The following is a 21,307-nucleotide window of genomic DNA, read 5'->3' as shown; positions in this document are numbered from 1 at the left end:
TTTATGAATGAGTACTGGCCTTAAGTTGTTCATTTTTATTTATCTTGACTGTATTTTATAGAATGTATGTGATATGGCAATGAAAAGAGAGGCAGTAAAGAATACATTTCTTTTAGGAAATGGGAAGAAATGTATCAGCATAATCACAGCCCTTAACCATAACCACCTCAGATTATGCACTTACTTTTGCACTGTCATCCTATCATGCAGAAGTGTTTTAATGTCTATTTAAAATGAAAGTTCTACATGCAAATTAAACTGTGCTTGAGATGCTTTTCACACTGGATTATCAGCGTGTGTTCAGGGTCATTGCAAAACATTACAGCATGTCCAGTATGAAAAGAAGCACAAGGAGTGAAACAGCGCCCCACTGTGGTCACACTATCACACAAAGGAGCAGCAAATGAAAGGCAGTGAGGACTGATGGTCAAACTGGAGTCACTGCAGTTGCAGCTTCTTGATCGCCATACCTCTCTGTAACATCTCCATAGCATCACCTCCATTTGTGTTTCCACAAATGTGTTGTGGAAACAAAAAGCTGCATATCTGCAAAAGAAAAAAAGATGCCACAAAGGAAACAGAGACAAAGGACTTGATTATTTCCAGGCTATCCTACTCTTTATTTAATGCAAATTACAGTACCAGGGAACTATTCCTCAGAGCACGCAGAGGGAATATTTACAGAGAGGCGCACATTTAGCATACCTTCACAGAACAAAAACAAAAGAAAAAAAATCAAATGAAATAAAAATTTCAGTCACAAACAGAGGCATTCAAGTAGTAGTACTGTTATACAGGATGTTTTTTGTAGTATTTTCTTTTTCTTTTCTTTAAACCCAGTTAGCATATTCTTCTGCAACAAGAGTGCGGGTGTGATAGTGGACTAATAATTATATATGTATTATATATATTGGTCCACTATCCTTGCTTGTCTTTTTTTGGTAACATTTGTGGTGTTTTTATTAAACTGAAGTTAGGGGCAAGGTAAAGTGGTCAAACTTTGTTTACAGGCCTGGTGGCTGGGTAGCAACACGTTCATGAATGCAGAAATTACAGCAAGCAGGACAAGAAAGAGGCTACATGACTCGACCCCTTAGGTGCTACTGAATACCCCCCCACCCCCATATAACAGACAGGGAAGAAGTAGAGAACAAGCAAAAGGACAGAGAAACAACAAAATATCCAGAGAGAGACAGAGAGATAGAGAGAGAGCAAGAGAAAGAGGATACATTATTGCCTCTGAGGATGGCTCATCACAACATCTACATCATAGTTTGGCTTTGGTACCAGAACCAACACTGTGAGTAATACAGAAACATACTGTACTGTATATAAGGACTTTTTGACCCCCCCGCGACCTCCCCCATTCCCGCTTCATGCCCTGGATTCAATGCCAGGACTGTCGTATGTGTGTTTATCTGTGTTTGTGCATGTATGTGTGTATGTCTGTCCAAGATAAAACCTTAAACATCTATCAAAATAAACACTTATCTACTGTATCTTCGATTAAGGAAAATATCCTTACAATTAACAATGTCTGTATGTTACATTAACATTAAATTTGCCATGAAATGGGAAGGTGGTGAGCGTGGAAGGGACTGAAAATCATTCAGGAGGAAGAGTAGGGGTGTGTGTGTGTGTGTGTGTGTGTGAGAGAGAGAGTGCATTGTGGGACAGTAGGACATTCAACAGCACCAAAGGGAGAGCACAATGTAGGGGAGAGTGATGGCAGGGGCTGGGTGAGGGGGGAAACAAGGCGAAGGTGTATGAAAGCAAAGGCACTCCAAACTATAGTTACACTATACATGACTAGTTCTTGTTACAATAATACAGCTGTCATCTACTGTACTGTACAGGTAAGATTGAACTATATGGCTGGATAAAGCTCATCATCATCTACAATATCCATAAACAACATCAGTTTTGCCCTGATTATTTTTTTTTTTGTATCTTTTTCATTTCTTTCCCCACCCTTCATCATCTTTGTTTTTGCTCATAAACAGTACATGGGTCTGCATATATACATACCTTGAACACAACATGGAAAAAATAGATAATCAAACAACATAAAAAAACAACATACAAGTCAGGATTTTGGTGAGGAGCATTTATACTGTATATACAAATTCTGCTCGTTTTTTTTTTTTTTTTTTCCTTTTTCTTCTTTTTTTTATCCTTTAAATGTAGCAAGTATTCTCTGTAAATAAGATGCTTTGACGGACTGTACCGAGTGGCTCTATGTGCAGCAGATGAAGAGAAAGAACGCTAGACTAACAGTTAAGTCAGTGGTCATAGTAACATGAGACAGTCGGCGGTGACAGGAGACAGCTACGCGAGAGCAGTTTCCCCTGAACAAGACCACACTAAGGACTTCAGGGAGTCGTGGGAAGAAAAGTGTGTGAAATACCTTGGATTTTTTCACTGAGACAGAGAGAGGGAGATGCAGACAGGGGAAGACGTATCCCTAGACGCTGCACTGTCAGAGTCAAAACCAAGATGGGGAATAGAGCGATGCTCTAAATCTACCTACTGCTTTTATGGAAAATGCAGAATGGGGAAGTGGCTGCTGGAATCTAACCACACTCCAGCAAAGAGACAGTGGAAAAAAAGGAAAAAACAACAACAACAACAAAAAAAAAAAAAAACACCACCTTGCCTAATTCTATTGTCTTTAGGCAGCAGCAAATATTGCCACTGCTCTGCCAGATATGAGCTCACCATAAATGATTTCTGAACCATTGAAGTTAATATACATATATCTATATATACTTTTTATACATAAGGAAAAGTAATATATAAACTGTGTATGTATGTATGCATGTATGTTTTGTATTGTATGTATATATATTATACAAGCACACAGAACCAGATACATGTCACATCCATCGCACATGGCAATCCAAAACATTTGCCCAGGAATATAAAACAAAACAAAACAAAACAAAACAAAACAAAAAAAAAACAAAACAAGGATGAGTAAAACAGCTTGCTAACCATTTAAAACCAACCCCGGGCAAGAAAAAAAAAAAAAAAAAAAAAAAACACAAACAGAACAAATCCTGTCCAAACCCCCGCAAGTGGACTGTGTCTTTCCACATACATCAGTATCATCATGCATCCACGTGTAAAAGAATGTGCATGTATGTATGTGAGTGTGTGCGTGTGTTTTTGTGTGCGTGTGTGAGTGCGTGTATACGCGTGCATGAGCCTCATGCCTAGTCTGCGGAACTGGAGGTCAATGTGAAGGTGAGAGGTGAGCTTTGAGGGGCGGGGTGACCCTGGGTGATCCTAACCATACTCAGGCCATGCACTACAGGAGGAACCAGGGGGTCCGGCCAGGGGACACAGGGGTCAGAGGTCAAGGGATGAGGACGCAGAAAAGGGAACAACGTGGAGGAGTACAAGAGAGAAGGCCAGATAGTATTAGTTAAATATGAGAGGGCCAAGAGGAACAGCTTAGGACTTCATGACCTTTTTTCTACAGATTGTCCTCTTACAAACATTAGCAGGCTAGCATTGTGTATACATGTACAGTGTACTTTTATAATGAGTACAGTAGACAGCCCCCCTCTTCTGCCCCCGTGCTTTGCCTCCCCGCTATAAGGACACAGAGAGACATCTTCGGAGGATGGAGTAGATTTCAAACAGCTGGAGGGGGCTGGTCAGGGATAAAGAGGCAGACAGGGGATGTTTGGTTTGTGGATGAGGTGTGGAGGGGCTGTTTGCCAGCTGCTGAACCCCGACTGTGTCGGCATCGCTCCGCTGCTGTCGGGGGTAGAGTAGAACGGGGCAGAGCGGAGCGGAGCTCACCCCCTGGCCAGGTCGATGGAGGGGCCATGGGCTGGGGCTGAGGCCGGGGCAGAGGAGGTGGTGTGGGGGCTCAGGAGGTGGAGTTGGAAGCAGAGGCAGACGCGGTGGTGGTGCTGGGGCCTCGCTCTGTGCTGCTACCATCTGTGGACAAAAAGAGGCAGGCAGGAGAGGGTTACTCACTGTCAAAGAATCCCCTGAAGTTCATTAAGAGAGAGAGAGCCACAGAGAGAGGGAAGGATAGGAGGCATTTGATTCCATCAATGAAGTCTCCTTCTCCCCTCCCTTATCAACTACTAGCATCAGAAGAGAAAAATATTTGAAATTTTACTAAAAGAGTATTGCAATTCAAAAAACAAGTTTACATTCCGCAACAGCGGAAGCCACAACCAACAGTTCAAACATGTTTAGAGCTGCTATCTAGAGAAAAGAGCTGCCGGTGGGCCTGACCTGTGGTGGCAGAGGCATTGGTTGGGGTGGAGGCGGAGGCCTGGCTGCGGGCATGGGCAGGGATGAGGATAGAGGCCAGGGAGGGATTACTGGACAGCTCTGAGGAAGAACAACAAGTTAGAGCACATCGCTAGATCACAGGTTTACAAAGCTACTTGTAGCTAATGGATAAGAACAGATGAAAAACATATCTATGAACAATGGAGGTCTCCCAGTGATGACATGTCCTAGAAGATAGGACAAGCCTTGACTTTTTTTTCGTAAAGAAAATAGCTAATCACGATACATGGAGGCCCTGCCTGTCTACTGGGGGAAATGCAATTTCAAAAACAACAGGAGACAGAGAAGATGGGAATATTATTTTTGCAGAAAATAATTAGCAAATAGGAGAAAAGGGTTGTCTGTTGGTAGGCTATTATCAGATTGTATGATAGCTCACAGTCTGAGAATGGTCCAATTTTTGAATGTACTGTATATTGGAACTGAGATTTGACCAATAAGGAATTTTACAGGCATGAAAAGGAGTGACAGAATGAATAATTTACACCTTATTCACATTGTGAAATGCATATATATTCCAAACAACATCTGTTATTATATAATTCTCGAATACGTTGTTTTCAATGATATAACACAGTAACAGGTTCATACCCTGGGTGGTGAAGTTGAAGAGTGAAGGCTTCTCTCTCCCATTGGGCAGTTTGACATTGGGGTCACGCAGCTCGTCAAAGAAGGAGTGCGCGCAGGCCTCAAGCGGGGTGAGGCGAGCCGTGGGCGTATACTCGAGAAGGCGAGAGCACAGAGCGATGGCCTCGGGGGGCGTACGCGGCCGGAACACCTATACACATTGAACAGAATATCAGAAGCAAGCGGTGATGACAGGAAGTCTACTCCCAAGAGGCAGAAGAGAGGCTTACATTCCAGTGTTCCTCACAGACGTGAAATTAACTTGTGTCTTCAATGCATCAAATGAAAGGTACTGTACAGTCATTCAGATGTGATCTGGGTTGTAAAAGGAATCGACCAAATATGACCAGTTATCGGGAGCCAATATTCATTTTCCAATAATCGGTGTCGTAATTTTGAGTAACATGTTGGTTGATAAGAAAATCACTCAGACGGCACTGTGATGCAGCTGCCTCTCTGTCTGAAAAACACGGTAGAACTAAAGCGAGTGGGGCAGGCAACGTTTCCTAGTCAGATGATTTTTAGGGCCGCACAGCACACAGCAGCATTGTTTCAAAAGCTGAGGAGAGAGAAACGTAGGTGGTAGGTTGAACTTTTGCCTGAGCAAAGCACAACACAGTGCAATTGCTGCAGGTCACAAAGGTATGAACTTTAAGTTGCAATGACTGCAGCGTCTGGATGGTTACTGATGGCTGTGTATCCTCCTGTTTTGCTCACAAATCAACAGTTTTGATCAAAGCATTAAATCCTCAACCCACACTGATGACCAGTACCCCATTTGAAAACTTGAAATGCCTCAGTTCTACGTTAAATGAGTGACATTTCAGGATAAATCTGGCACATCATCGGCCACAACAAGAAACAGTTACAGACATACAGAGACATACAGTGTTATAGATGCAAAGCACTGCTCTATCTGCAACCGTGTTTGGCGGTGGAGGGTTTATGTGCACGTTTACTTTTTTCAGATTTATCAGACTATAATATAAAAGCTGCATCTTTTCAATATCAGTATCTGTGTGACCCACTTTTATATTTTGTCACTGCATCAATGCAGGATCGTCCACATCCACAACGCGATGCATCTTGGAATTGAGAAATTTACACACGTATGACATGATGATGCATAATGATCACTTTAAGCACAAATAGCCAGCAAGTATTTTGTTTTGGTGGGCTGCTTATTAATTATGTTTTCCTACTGGGTGCTCCTTGCATTTTATTTTTTAAAATAATGTTAATTCAAGGCAAGTTTGGTGTTGTCAATTCTAATAATGTACATTTTGACACTGCATTATTCAAATTTACTGTGCAATCAGTGCAAATTATCAGTTATCACTATCAGCTCTCAAAACTCAACAGCGGTTGATCCCTAGTAGTAATGTACGATTATGTGCCATGGAGACAGTGAAGAGCTGTGTTCAGAACAGAAAGTACCTTACTAAACGTCCCACATGTGCCACATCTTACCACCACAACACTGATTAGCACACGTTCAACCACAGAACAACAAATGAGTGAAACCACACGGTCTAGTGACTGACTGGAAGGCAATCTACAGACTCCACAGCACTTGATGGAATAACACTGGTGTGAAGATGTGAGAGGCTGAGGGGCTCTGGCTGAGTGCAGTTGCATATAATGACCACAGCAGGGCGCCTCAGAGGCAACGAGGGCCTGCTGCCTGCTGATTGGATGACTCCATTATCCAATGCCAGGACAGTGGGTGGGACAGCTGGAGGCCCTCAGGAAGAGAGAACGTTCCATTTAAGGCCTAGGGAAACCACCCTTTACTCCCTGTTTGAAGTTCTACATGACTTAATACATGCACTAACATCGGAGCATGAAATGGAGAAGTGCAGTCTGTTTGGTGTGGCTAGGCTGTCCTGTCAATATCAGACTAACTGCAGGACTGTAAAGCAGGGCAGAGAAAGGATATAATATGTACAGGCACTGACTTAACAGGCTGGAGTTTTAAGTCAGTTTTGTTCACTCTAGCATCCTGAGAATCCAGCTGGGGCAGCAGGGTGACCCAGAGCAGTGGTTCCCAACCCAGTCCTCAAGTATCCCCTGTCCTGGAGGTTTTTGTTTCAGCTCTACTCTTTCACACCAGATCCAATTAAGGCCCTTGCACCTTCATGCACGCCCTCTTCAGGTAAATTTCAGTTTCAGCCAATCAGCATGAAGCCCTTAAATGGATCAGGTGTGAAAGAGTAGAGCTGAAACAAAAAACCTCCAGGACAGGGGGTACTTGAGGGCTGGGTTGGGAACCACTGACCTAGAGGTTAGAGAGACCCCGCTGTAACCCCCTAAACAGCCCACTCTTACAGCCATTTCAAAGCGTCCTCGAGCAAGAGCCCCTCACAGCTCATTGACTGGATAACATTTGGTAAGAACATCAGATCAATGTCACAAATGTAGATGCAGCACACCACTGTTGTTGAGTGAAAGTCTCTTATCTTGAAAATGTCAGTTTCTCAGCAACTAAGCAAATCAGCCTTATGACATGATGGCCATGTATTTTTTTTTTTTTTTTTGGATATCTGCAATGGATTTTCATGACCCCAGGCTTTGTAGAGTTTTCTCAACCCACAGCACAGCAAGTAATCCTTCAACTGAGGTAAAAACACAAAAATCACCCAAACTGGAGTCAGAAGGTTATGTAAATGTACCACAGTAGGTGCTACACATGTGTTCTCAAGGCCACCCACCAAAGCGAAAGAAGCCTTTGGACATGGGTTGGTAATCATTTATCAGCTGATTTATCATCCACCGTGGGAGGGCAAGAATGTTTCGTTGGCAACAGGAAAGGCCAATGAAATTACGAAATAGCAGAATTTTTTGACGACTGCAAAAAGGTTCCCTTTCAAACCCAGAGTTAATTTCCCTTCCCCTCATTTGCAGATAAGGCTTAGTACAACACTTTTTGATGGAAGTGATGAGGGTGGATGTCTGTGGACAGGCAAACAGGCAAACAGGCAAACAATGCAAGCATGGAGAGATGCTGGGGGGATGGGGTGTAGAGTAGTAAAAGGGTTCCTGTACCTGTTGACTCACCTTAGTCCAAGGATGTGCCTTGATTTGGGGGAATTTGAACTCGGTGTAGTTGGGGTTCATCTCTCGGATCTGCTCTCGGGTTGGAGTGCCAAGAACCTGGAGCACAGAGTCACAGCAGTTAGGCAGAGAGAACAGGACAGATGGATCAGACAGCAGGGGAAAGTTAGAGATAAGGAAAGATGGGAAATAGAAATACTGGAGATAACAGAGAGATGGATGTGCATAGTGGAGCTGGGGGATACAAAGTGTCTTAAAGGACCCCAACTCTGATTCTTTTGCTATGCTTTTGTCTGCCGAACAGACCCTATAGAAGATCATATATGAAGACAATGCACACTATAGGCCGCCCCAGTCAGTACCTTGATTATTTCAACCAACTGATCCACTCCACTGTCGCCAGGGAAGATTGGTTGTCCTAGCAACAGCTCTGCCAGCACACAGCCGGCTGACCACACATCTGAGGGGAAAGGCGGGTCATCGGAAAGAAAAGGAAGTAAGACACAAGCAAAACAGGGCCATATTTCATCACCAATGAAGACTTGTTCACTACTGTTAAGAATTCACATGCCCAAGATGATTTTTGTAAACCAGCTAAGAAGACAGCATCGTATACACAATGTTTGTAAGCGCCAGAGTCACCTTACCTATGCTGGAGGTGTAGTCAGTGGCACCAAAGATGAGCTCAGGGGCTCGGTAGTAGCGAGAGCAGATGTAGGACACATTAGGCTCTCCACGGACCAGCTGCTTAGCACTGCACACAAGATGAGAGCACATCATCATCATCATCATCATCATCATCATCAACATCAACATCAACATCATCACCACCCCTTCTGCCGCACTTTGAGCGAAAAGAAATACACACAAGGAGGGACTTACGATTTTGTGTAACAATAGGGTGTCCTATTATCCTACTGAAGCGCCCTTGAGCAACGCACTGAACTGCTACCTGCTCATTCATTCCAAGTTACACTGGATGACTATATCAGGTAATAACTAAAAATGAAGACAAAATGTTTTTTTTTTTTTTTCTGCATATTAAACCATCCAACTAACCACCAAAAAGGAAGTCAATTCTGAAGTAACTGCAGTAATCCCAGTTGTTTTCCTGATTACAGCTTGTGAAAACAGATTTATGTATTTATTTATGTATTTTTTTATAAGCTGGCTGACCAGAGAAATTATTTCTGTGTGGTGTGAGGGATTTTACTCACTAAAGGGGTGGCAGTTGAAAAATATGCAATGAAACCTCCTTCTGTGTGCCAGACAAAGCTGGAGATGTATTTAGAGCAATACCATTTGTATGGGTGGTTTATTTATTCTACTGAGTCACATGATTCAGAGTCACAGAGTAAATGCTTTTCCACCCTGTTAATAATAAAATACAGAGACGAACACTGAAGAAGTATCTGCCTTCAAGAACCGATATCAGTCTCGCCCTAATTGCAATATTATCAATTACAGCTAATTCTAATTAGTTTAATCTCATGTTTGATCCACAGAGTCATTGTGCAGAACTCAACCCACAGACTGCGGCAACATAAATGCAAACAGAACAAGTTTGATCCCCGCATTAGGACAAAAGCCTTGATAAAAGCCAGGGAAAACCCTGAAACCTGATAGCCTGATGTTCCATGGACACCGCGCCATCCTCACCTGCCAAAGTCACAGAGTTTGAGCACGGCGGTCTCTGGATCCAGCAGCAGATTCTGGGGTTTGATGTCCCGATGGCAGATACCAAATGAATGGATGTAGGCCAGGCTCCTGAACAGCTGGTACATGTACAACTACTCATGGAAACACACACACACACACACACACACACACACACACACACAAAGGGAAATAGCACACACACTATTTAGACATGTGCCCAGCAGTGTCTCCCCTGTAATCTTTTTTGTCGCAGTGGTAATTAGGAGTTATTTGGGTTTTGATTTGACATCTGTCCACATTTAGGGTTCTACTTTGGGTTCTGGTCCAGGTTCTGAGAATGAAAATGTTCATGCTCTGGTTCTTTAACATTAGGTTTGCACTTTTTACATTTTGGGAGAAATGGAAAAATGTATAGGCTAATTAGTTCAAACGTAACTGCTTAATGTTGCGCTATTGAGCAGTGCTGGCAAAGCTCTTGCTGACTCCGCCCCCAACTTGCTAATAAAGTGAATCTGAGGCAATACTGGGTGTCACCGGAGCCAGCTTGCTAAAGCTTTGCTCTCCCCATGGTTGTGCCACAGAATTTTATAAACCTTGACCAAAAACAAATGCATGCCTTGGATTTTTTCACATGAGTCCATTTTCCCAGCAACCCAATTTGGCATGAAAACCACAAATGCAAAAGCCCTGCTATGCTCAAGTGAGCTGTGTGAGGCAGCTTGTTCTTAATGAGGTATCAAAACCAACATGTTACCATATGAATCTCTCTTTTTCCATACTCGTACAGTAGCAAGGTATTTCAGTCGGTGCCATAAAAGGAAGCAAATTTTGCTGCAAGCCCAAATAACACGTTTAAGACGTGTTATTTGGTGATTTTGCTGCCAACTGTTTACCACTTTATTGTTTAGGTATCATTTTCTATTTAATCAGGACATAGCATATAGAAAGGACACACTGTCTTTACATCATTAATTCATTCACTCATTCGTCTTGTCATCTAAATCAATATAATTCATTTATCTGCTAGATAAAATAAAAATGGATTCACTGTCTTAACAGGAAGTGGGAACCACATTGTGCCGAGTCTTATCATCCTATATTTCCTGTGGTAATGGGTATTTATACTGGGACCTGCTGTTACAGGTAGCTATGAATGACTGTTGCGCCTGTAGGTCAGTCTGCAAAAGTCAGGTCTATCATGTTACGTGCCGATGAAGCCGGGGGCATCATGTCTTGACCTCGGGGATAAAACCGGTGCATGGCCACAAAGACACAAACTAAAAAGCAGAATATGCTCTCACATGCACACACACCTACCTTGACATAGACCATGGGCAGGGTCTGTTTGGCTCGGCTGTAGTGTCTGGCCACTCTGTAGACAGTCTCGGGAACATAGTCCAGAACCAAATTCAGATACACTTCATCTTTCTGTTGGAGACAAGGAAAATCAGAGGTTATGGGTCACACATGCTCATACACAGCTACACACACACACACACCCAGAGTAGTCTGGGGGGAAAAAAAATCCTTCCTTCTGTAAGTCACTTTGGACCAAAGCTTCTGCCACATGGCATAACGTAATGTAATAACAGCATATGAGACAATCTGAATTATAGTGTCAGTGGAAAAAAGTCACCCTCACAAGAAATGAGGGAGTATGAGAACAAAATCCCTGAAACACATGAAGATTTCACATTTCTGATCCACTAAATGGACACGCGTATGCTCAACCCCGCCACCATCCTGCACCATCGCATAAACTTGTTAATCTTCAGAACCTCAATCCATCAGTCCCCTTGTTTTTTTTCAACCATTCCCCCTCTTTCTTTGTCTCTGCAGATTCTCTCCTTAGTTATGACACATCTCGCTCTGGTGGCACAAGCCGTTTGTGAGCTGATGTCACTGATGTCGGTCTTGGCTGTTTTTAACTGGAATTCATTGTGTAGGATTCTCCCCGAAGGCAGGAAGCAGACTTCCGTGCGTCACAGCCTGTAGTCCGCCACAGTCGCTGCAGACAATGATATCATTTCCTTGTTTCCTGGTGGGAAGCGGTCAGTGGCGGAGGGCTGGGTTGTGCACGTTCTGATCTGGAGCACACTGACCCTTTAAGAAACGCCACATCCGCCCCTTCCCTTACCAGCTCTGTATTATTGTAGCACTTCCTGCCCCTTTGATTCTAACTGAGCATGGCGAGCACAGAGTTGTGGAATAGTTAGAATGGTGAAACTCATGTTCCTGACCAATGAGCAAAGACGAGCACTCAAAACGCTAATTGTAGCGTGCAGGTTCTCAGCCTGTTTTAAACCATGGGTATGACTTACATTGGTATAGACTCATCTTGGGACCCAGGCTAATGGAAACACACTAGTAGCATAACACATCTGGCGGACACGTTACTCAAAAATGGTTTACAGTATCATCAGTGCTGGGTATCCCTAGGTGGAATTGAACCCTTAACCCTATAACATGTTCCATTCATTAAGCTACACAGTACCACATGTAATCTTGTCAATTACTCCTGTCAAGTGTCCAACCCATTAGACATAGGCCTGCCAGCCGTTTAGGGACAGAGCCCAACCCTGATATAAAGACATACTGCCTTAGGGTAATACAGCAGCACTTCCAAATTACACTCTTCTCTGCCATTTTCTCTTTTCTCTCTCTGTGTCTCTGTTTTCACCCTCCTATCTAATTGTTGAATGAGTGTCCATATCCTTTTGCCTCCTCTCCCCCATCTGTTAGCGATGTAAGCCTGCCCAGCACACAGTCCAGGCAGTAGACAGAGCTGGCTCCCTGCAGGTCTGTATAGCAGACTCGTAAAGAGCTCCCAGACAGACTGCGTGGTACACTTCTGTCAGCTCAATGCCCTGCTTTGTACTGACTGTTCTCTCCCTCTTGCACGGAGACGCGCCGAAATGTATGACAGTGACAGCGAGACAGGCGTGCACACACGCAGGCGCACACACCAAGGCGAGACGCAGTCCCGTAGCAGCTCCTAGGTAGCTACATTTATGCCTCTGTCTCTCTCCCTCAGTCACCTGACCTCGCTATCCCCCTTCTCCAGCACATCTCATTGATAACATTTGGATGTGAACACAGAACGCTTCCTCCGATTCCTGCTAGCGCCACCAAGGCTATATTTAGCCTAGCAACAGCGATGACTCACTTCCTGCCTCACTACAAAGCCACTTCCTTGGCTCTCTCCCAGATGGTTAGCCAGGCAGGGACCTGATTGGTTCATCACTCCCTCCCGACTGAATAGTGCCTTACCTAATTGGCTGAGAAAACCACCTGTGCCTGAATGACTGGCTCGACAATCTATCGACATTAGTGGCCACGCCCACACATCACTGTACAGGGGCTTGGCGGAATGTGTACCTACTATGTGTGCTTTTATTTGTACAGGTGCAACTGCATGTGAGTGTGTGTGTGTGTGTGTGTGTGTGTGTAGTTTCTGGTTGACCTCTGCCCTTTAAAAGCACTCATACTCAACAAATAACACAAGGCGGCACTTTACATAATACACACATAACTCCATATAGTCAGTGTGTGCGCATCTGTGAAATTAAGACTGACTGCAATAGGCGGTACGAGAAATACCTTTGTCTTAACACACCAATGACAAACTTTGCCACATGGCACTACACGTCTAGGAATAAGTGTATAATTACAAGCAGGGCCCACAGCCGCTGGATGCTGTCAGACACATGTAAAGCTTTGGCACTGGGCTGTGCCACAGACTCATGCTGTTCTCTCACTCAGTCCCTTGGCAAAGCCTGTGGCAGCCCTGCCGCCTGCACGCCAGACTCAGCTCATTACCCGCACCCAGAGGCAAGCCCCATCGAACCGCAGCCTGCATGATTCACACTTCAGGACACAGGCATGTATGTCTCTATGAATGTGGTGTATGCATGTATTGATGTGAGAATGAGAGAGAGAGAGTAAGTGGAAGTGAGTGGTGTGTGAATGTGTGTATGCAGAGGTGATTTTGTGGGGTGATGATAGTGGGTGGTATCTTTGCATCTTGCACACTCTCCCTTTGAGAGAACGTTAGGGTTGGGTATCGGCAAGGATCTCAAAATACAAAATGCATCATGATACACTGCACAACTGTACGGAATTGAATGAAAACACATAAACACCTGTATCAACAAATAAAATAGACAACATATTTTATTTGTTGACCCAAAACAATTTAATTCAAAATTCCCATTTCAATTTAGCACAACACAATTAGCACCTTGCGGTTACATAACACACTAGTACACTGAAATATAGATGCCATAACATCATATGATGTGCATAAATGATATTTACTGATACAAGGGACTTAAAAATCAATATAGTATTGTGAAAAATAATATCGTGATACTCAGGTGTGTCTACTGTTTTACACAGCTATAAACTACACTCAGTGGACCGTTTCAGGGTCCATCAGCTATTTGCCCATCCAGTGTGGGCTGGTAATCTTGTGTTTGATCAGTATTGTGCAAGCGGTTAAAACGTAAACGCAGTAGCACTCTGTGTGTGTCGAGTGCTCCAGATGCCAGCAGTTACATAATGCTACCTGTGCAAATGCTACCAGTTACAATAGCCGTAGTCTTAGCCTGGCTTCCAGCTGCACTCGGCACGAACCGTCCCATCAGGACACACACCTGACCTGACCTCACCTAATCTCTGTCTGATTCTGTCTCTCCCTCTCTCTTTCGTGCACACGCTCTCCTTCGCTCACACTTCCATTATCCATCTATCTGTCCAGCCGCCCATTCATCTCTCCGTAACTATCCACCCATCCGCTGGCCCTCCTGTGCAAGTGGCATTATGCTCCACTAGCTCTTCCCCTTATTTTACCTCCTTCTCCCCTCTCCTTTCTGTTCTGCCACTCTGGGCTCCAGAGGTAGTAAATCCCCATACCAATCACACCATGCCAGTCTCCACAATTAGAGCAGCATGACAGAGAAGGGTAGGCGGAGGAGGGGGGAAATGGATATGAGGAGGGTAGTGGGTATTTTTATAGGGTAAAGGTGAAAGCAGTAGGAGATGTAAAAAAAAAAATTAAAGTATAAAAAAAGATGTGCGGGTTGGTCAAATAAAACCCTCGGGCTCCAAAAGTCAAGTTTAGAAACTGCAGCGTGGTTCCTGTGATAAGTCACCTCTCTCAGTGTGTCAGTATACCAAGAATAAGCTGCAATTCCAAGAGGACAGCGAGCACGTGGCACGAGGCGAGAGGTGAGCGGGGTGGAGCGTCAAGCGTGGAGGGGAGAGGTGAGGCGTTACAGTCATGTCTATATATAGCTGACACCCTCTGGACAGGCAAAAAGACCAGCCTGCCCCATATATCCCACCAGCTTTCCACCACTTCCCCTCCTATGATCCGACACGGCTTTCCTTGGCCTCAGTAGGTGTGCATCGCGGAAGCATTCCTAACTGCGGAGTCACGGATACGGTCCCGACAGTGTGTGTGTATGTGCCTGCATCCGTGTGTGTCTATATTTGACACATAGACCCCTGACGGTTTGTCAGCTAGTTGAATGACACGGTGCAGCCTTGTCGTCTCCAGGGGACTTTCAGCGGTTGATGGAGAGAGATAAAGAAGGCCTAGCTGGGCTGGGCCACATCCACCGAGAGGCACTTCTCTTTAGTAATGTAAGTAGTGAGGCCAGACAGAGACATACAAGTAGGCAGACGGATGATTGGAGGCGGTGCAGCCAACAAGCACAGACGGTCAAGGCAATGCAACACAGGCACCATAGAGGATATCAAACAGGAAGAAAATGTATGAGAAAAGACAACAGACAGACTAGATCTGCACAATAATAGCCAAAAATATTAATTTCAATTACTTTGCTAGACATTATAGCTGTGCAAAAAATAGTACAGTATCACAGTGTTTTTTGCAATACTCTCGATTCTCTAGCTAATGAAGTTACGACACCGATTTTAGTGACCTGTGCTTAGTGTGTTGTGCTTATTTTGTTGTAAAAATTGGAGAGGGGGTTTTGAATTTGAATTAAATTGTTTTGAGTCATCTTGTCAACCAGCTCATCTGACAACAATATGCATTTTTTTTCCCATTATTATTGCATAAGTCAAGTGATAGAACTCTTATCATGACACATGCATTGTGATATGTATTGCATCATGAGGTCCGTTAATAATCACAATTATTAGTCTCATTATTTCACTACACCTTAAGCATGTTATCTAATATACCTATACCTAATTAACCATGCGCCCTATCAACAGAAAGACAGAAGAATCAGCCAACTGACCTTATCTCCGCTGGAATAGAAGAAGTAGCGCAGGCGGACTATGTTGCAGTGGTCCAACTTCCTCATGATCTGCAGCTCACGGTTCTGAATGAAAAAAAAAAAAAAAGACATGATGACATGTTGCATTTACATTTTAGACTTCTGGCTCGTGTTTCCTCAGGTGGCCCTGGCGACCTTCAGATGACCTCGAAAGCATAATAAGGAAAATTCCACGATTATTTAACTGATAAGACGCAACACCAGAAAGGGAGAGAGAATCACTATTTTGATTATAAAGCAATGTCCCAGCTGTTGTTTTCACACCACACACACCACATATAACAAGAGTTATGCAAATACATACTAAAATCTTAACACACCACTAACCACAAGAGCACTCTTTGCTCTACATTATGAAACCATACTTTCATTTAACAAACACTTATCACGCAACATAATGCCCCTGAAATACAGATGTGGGTGTGCCGTGTACAAGTGTGTGTCTGTGCACAAAATGTTTAAGTGTGTGAGAGGAACACTAGCCACATTAGCCCTATCTCTCACTACGGCGTTTTACATACATACATGTGTGTGCAGAGAATGGTTGTGTGTGTGATCTAGAGCATCCTCAGGGGTGAACGGGAATTCAAGCATTACATAAAGCTTTGACGGTTCCATTATAGCTCATATTCTCTCTCGCTCTCCCCCCTCCACCTCTTAAGAACCACAGTGCTTTGTGTTGACTTGGTCCAAAGTGCTTGTGTAACAGTCTGAGGATCTGTACTGCACTGTACCAAGTGGATGGAGAACAGCCAGGATTCAGGGAACAAAAGTAAAAGCTGTATCCTGGGACAAAAGGAGAAGTAAGACCACGGCAGACTCGGGGAATAATTACATAATCTGGCCTTTGCTATAAAAGTCATTTGCGGCCTCAATGGTAGAATATGGGATTCATCCTGTTTACTTATACGGGTGCAACACCCACAATGAGAAATCAAAGCAACCATCAAGACAGCATGGCATTGGCTGACTCACAGTCTAGTTGACTGATTGACAAAATGACTAAGTGAACAGGTCCAACTGTATCTCTGTGATCAACTAGCAGACTGATAAACTCCCTGATAACTGGTTTACTCACTAACTGACAAACACACTATGCCTGAGCAGCTGACTGATCAGAAAATAAGCTTCTGGGCTGAATGACTAAGGGAATGACTAGCTGTCTGAATGACCCACTACCTGTGCCATCTATAATCCATAAGGAGTCCATACACAGATTGTCCCAGTGGTCACAATTATTTATGGAATGTGCAAAATTATTCATGTACAAACTCATTCTGCCTTTAATTTATATGAAAATGCTACTGAACTCCATGGATTACAATGGAAGGAGAGCAGAATGCTGAAATACGGTGATAGGATTGGATTTTTATTTTTAAAAATGGATCTGGGCCGAATCCAACGTTTAAAATTACAATTTTGCCAATAATAATAATAATAATAATAAACTTTATTTACATAGCACTTTTCATACAGAATGCAGCTCAAAGTGCTTCACATAAAAGGAATAAAATAAAATAAAATATGTATACATATATATACACATACATACAAATTGATAGATAAACAAATAAATGAGAATGTATAGATAGCCAATGTAAAGATTTTTTTTTATTATTTCCCTTTGTGCAAACTAGCTATTCCCACAAATTTGTAATTCAAACAAATGTATTTATTCTAGTTTCTTGCCAAAAACTAAATTTTACATGATTACATTTGAACACATAATGATAACATAATCATGTATCTTTACCAGCACCCAGTACGGGAAAATACCATTTGTAGCCACTATAGATGCACAGTCACTCCAATTAGTCATTTTCTAAGTGACAGACAAATAATAATGGTGATAAAATCCCCAGAAATCCCCTTTGCTGTTTGTCTGTCCAAACACATTTTTTTTTCTTCAACAGGACGCTGTTAGTCTAAAGCCCTGGACACAAATGGGTGGATAAATATTGGCCAATGCTATTGGTGAATGTCTGATAGCAGTCAACAAGGCCAATACAGATTCCATCAATAAATTTGTCCATCCCTAGATAAAGAACGTGGATATTTCGCAATTTCAATTAAATGTTCAGCCCTACATGGTGTCATGCTTCATTTTACTGAAGCAGAGCGCAGGGTGGATACATTTGAAAATAGCTCGACTTCCAAGGCGCTGCAACATCAGATCACCTGCGACAGGGAGGAGAACAAGGTGACAAGTACCTCAATAGTTTTTGGCATGACTGATCGCGTTATGTCCCCCCTGACAGGGATGCAGCCAGTGTGCTCTGTCTGCCCCGTGTTTCCCTGTGTGACCGACCTCTTATTCTTGTTAAATAATAAATACGAGAAGCCTCTTTTTAAAGTTATCCTCCAATGGCCTAAAAGAAATCATAATTTGGTGTCATAGTTTTCCATTTTGTTCATTTGTACCAGAGGCTTGAAAGTGGGTGTCACTTAGTTTTAAGGGATGGCAGAGAAAACAAGAATCACTACTGAAATGAAGATGACTCGCTGACTAACTACAGCACCAATTATCTGAATGACTAGCTATCTGGCTGAGCAACAAGATGACTGACTGACTAGCTGACTTGCTGAGTTTGGGGTTTAGTGGCTGACTAGTTGACTAAGAGGTGAAAAAGTGTCTGTCTGCTTCGCTGGCTGCATGGGTGGTAATGACATGCCCCCTGTTATGTGGGTCAGGGCCGCACTGGCTGGTGGAGGCAGATACGCTGCTGTCCTTCCACAGTGCTCTGCCACTTCATACGGATTTAATCTCCTTTCATTCATTTTTCAGCAGGGCAGACTGCGCTGTCTATGCACTAAATAAGACCTCATCATTGCAGCAGCAGGGCAGCATGTTAGCTAAGTAGCCGGGTACAGACAATCCCACCAGGCTAATTCATTTATAGGCAAACGCAAATGGTTCCCACAGTCCTCCCCCTGCTTTTTGCCTTGTTACACCCCCTCCCCCAATCCACCAATCCACACACACACACACACACACACACACACACACACACACACACACACACACACACACATAACACCCATGCCATAAAGTGACATCATCTTGCACTGTGGTGAGTGAGTGTGGGTCACAGACACACCAGTGATCGCACCATCGCACACTGCAGGCAACGCCCTCTTGTCTTCCTTGCAGTGGCTTAGTGGAAGTATTGGAGAGTGTGTGTGTGTGTGTGTGTGTGTGTGTGTGTGTTTCTGTGTGAGAGAGATGGTACCATATGGAGGAGGAGCAGACAGGCTGTTCAGTAAAGCCCAGCCCAGCTCCAGTTATACTGCAGTCATTCCTGCTGACCTGTCATCCTCCAATGTGTCAGCAGCCAGCAGAGAGAGAGAGAGAGAGAGAGAGAGAGAGAGAGAGAGAGAGAGAGAGAGAGAGAGAGAGAGAGGGAGGGAGAGGGAGAGAGGGAGAGAGAGAGTGAAAGAGATACAGAGAGAGAGAGAGAGAGAGAGATTTGAGCACAAGGCTACTAGAGGTGCTAAACCTGAACACCTCATATTGCTGATGTACTGTAGCACAAAACCATAGAGGAGGAGATCATAGAGCAAAAGCATAACACACACACACACACACACACGCACACGCACACGCACACACACACGCACACACACGCGCACACACACGCGCACACACACGCGCACACACACGCGCGCACACACACACGCACACACACACGCACGCACACACACACACACACACACACACACACACACACACACACACACTAATTCCTTAAGGACCATGTGTCAAGGAAGTTCCATTCTTAATTATTTAATAACAGTTACTACAAAGAATGACAGTATAAAAAAAAAATAAGGAAAAAATAAGACTCATTTTAGTGACAGACTACTTTAGACAAAAAAATTCGGAGTAAATTGTAACTACTGCCAAGGATTTCTTGTTGCAAAATTAAGAGACTCAAAATAACGTTCAGTTTCAATTAGAAGACACTTAAAAGATGGGGTTGAATCAAGGCATTTAGTTTTATGGATGATAAATTTCCCTATTAAGATGAAATGGTTCAAAGTCGTGCATAAATTGTTATGCTCACATTCAAAATAAGTGATCGTTTTCCCCACAACATACAACTCTTTCATCTTTCGAAAATGTAATACTATATGAGCCACCGCAGAACAGGTGAGCTATACTTTCATGTTCAGTGCTGCAGAGAGTACATTTGTAATCAACATGTAAAAACCTAGAAGGAACAAGCCATGATGTGTGCCAGTTAAGGTCTGCAAAATGACAATTTCAAAAAGATTTTCCACACGTGTTATTCTCCTTAGCATTGTAGAAACATTTTCTAGTATGTCTACCGGTGCATCTGTTTCTCAAAATATCAATACCATTCATGTAAATCTAGGAACCTCAGTTTGCATTTTATAGTTGACATATTATTATCGTTAGTTCTAATATACCGTTGGGTATGTATTTGACTACTAAGCCTTTGTTGAACTTGGTAAGGAATGGTTTCTCTTTCAGAAAAACATCACAGTTAAGTAGTTGACCAGCGACTGGTTTACAGAAACCAGTCGCGCACACACACACACACACACACACACACACACACACTAGCAACTACAAGTGCTTCTTGTGCTCTCTATGACAGAATGACCGAGCCTCATTGTTCTGCTTGGATGACAGAGTATGGATAATATTGAACACAAACAGCGGATCAAACACCGCACATGCTCTCGCTCTGCATGTTATCTGTGCATGTCTGCTCTAATGTAAGCATCCATTTTCCAGTGGGCTGATATGTGATCCCTCAGATGGGAGTGGAGAGGGACTTATCCCATAATGCACCAGGAGCAGCTTGTAAGCCCACCAAGATTCACATGCATGCTGCAGTCAGCTGCACCCTAACGCAGAGCCTACTCACATGATTACCCTTGTTTGGTGGCTATGTGTGTGTGTGTGTGTGTGTGTGTGTGTGAAAGGGCGAGGCATTAAAAGATGTTAAAGTAGTGTGTTCTGCTCAAAGAGATCCAGGCTCCCTTCACAGACAGCTCTGAGTGCCAAATTTGAGAGGAAAAACAGAGGGACAGAAAAAAGGCTGTGGCGGCGGAGGAGGAGGAATACAGAGAAAATAGAACGCAGGTGTTTGTGTGTATGTGTGTGTGTGTGTGTGTGTGTGTGTGTGTGTGTGTGTGTGTGTGTCTGTGTTGGCGGGGTTGTACGGTGTTCTTCGACGGCGCGTGCTTAGCAGTCATGTGAGGAGACTCAGCGCTCATTCATTTTTCGCAACAAGCCGCTCACAGCTTGTTATGAAACACAAAGACGAACTGGGCAAGTGGGAAGGAGAGACGGAGAGATATAAAAAGAG

At 43.5% G+C, this 21,307-nt stretch overlaps 1 protein-coding gene across 2 annotated transcripts in view; it reads right to left on the bottom strand.

Annotated features, from left to right (window-relative positions):
• Nucleotides 1–592: 592 nt before the first annotated feature.
• Nucleotides 593–21,307, bottom strand: part of gsk3ba (glycogen synthase kinase 3 beta, genome duplicate a) — a 33,332-nt gene continuing 12,617 nt past the window's right edge. Inside the window, exons 3-11 of one of the 2 annotated variants that reach the window (XM_030080410.1) lie at nt 15,930–16,013; nt 10,975–11,085; nt 9,658–9,788; nt 8,646–8,752; nt 8,361–8,458; nt 7,990–8,097; nt 4,909–5,095; nt 4,258–4,356; nt 593–3,951 (exon numbers count right to left, since the gene is read on the bottom strand). In XM_030080410.1, coding sequence (XP_029936270.1) covers nt 3,881–3,951; nt 4,258–4,356; nt 4,909–5,095; nt 7,990–8,097; nt 8,361–8,458; nt 8,646–8,752; nt 9,658–9,788; nt 10,975–11,085; nt 15,930–16,013 — 996 coding nt within the window. In that variant the 3' untranslated portion in view covers nt 593–3,880. The remainder of the gene's footprint in view (nt 3,952–4,257; nt 4,357–4,908; nt 5,096–7,989; nt 8,098–8,360; nt 8,459–8,645; nt 8,753–9,657; nt 9,789–10,974; nt 11,086–15,929; nt 16,014–21,307) is intronic. The other variant, XM_030080411.1, reaches the window with a different exon arrangement.

Source organism: Myripristis murdjan, chromosome 21, assembly GCF_902150065.1.
Source record: "Myripristis murdjan chromosome 21, fMyrMur1.1, whole genome shotgun sequence".
Lineage (NCBI taxonomy): Eukaryota > Metazoa > Chordata > Actinopteri > Holocentriformes > Holocentridae > Myripristis > Myripristis murdjan.
The sequence above is the reverse complement of the archived record's forward strand: the minus strand, read 5'-3'. Positions and strand labels throughout refer to the sequence as shown.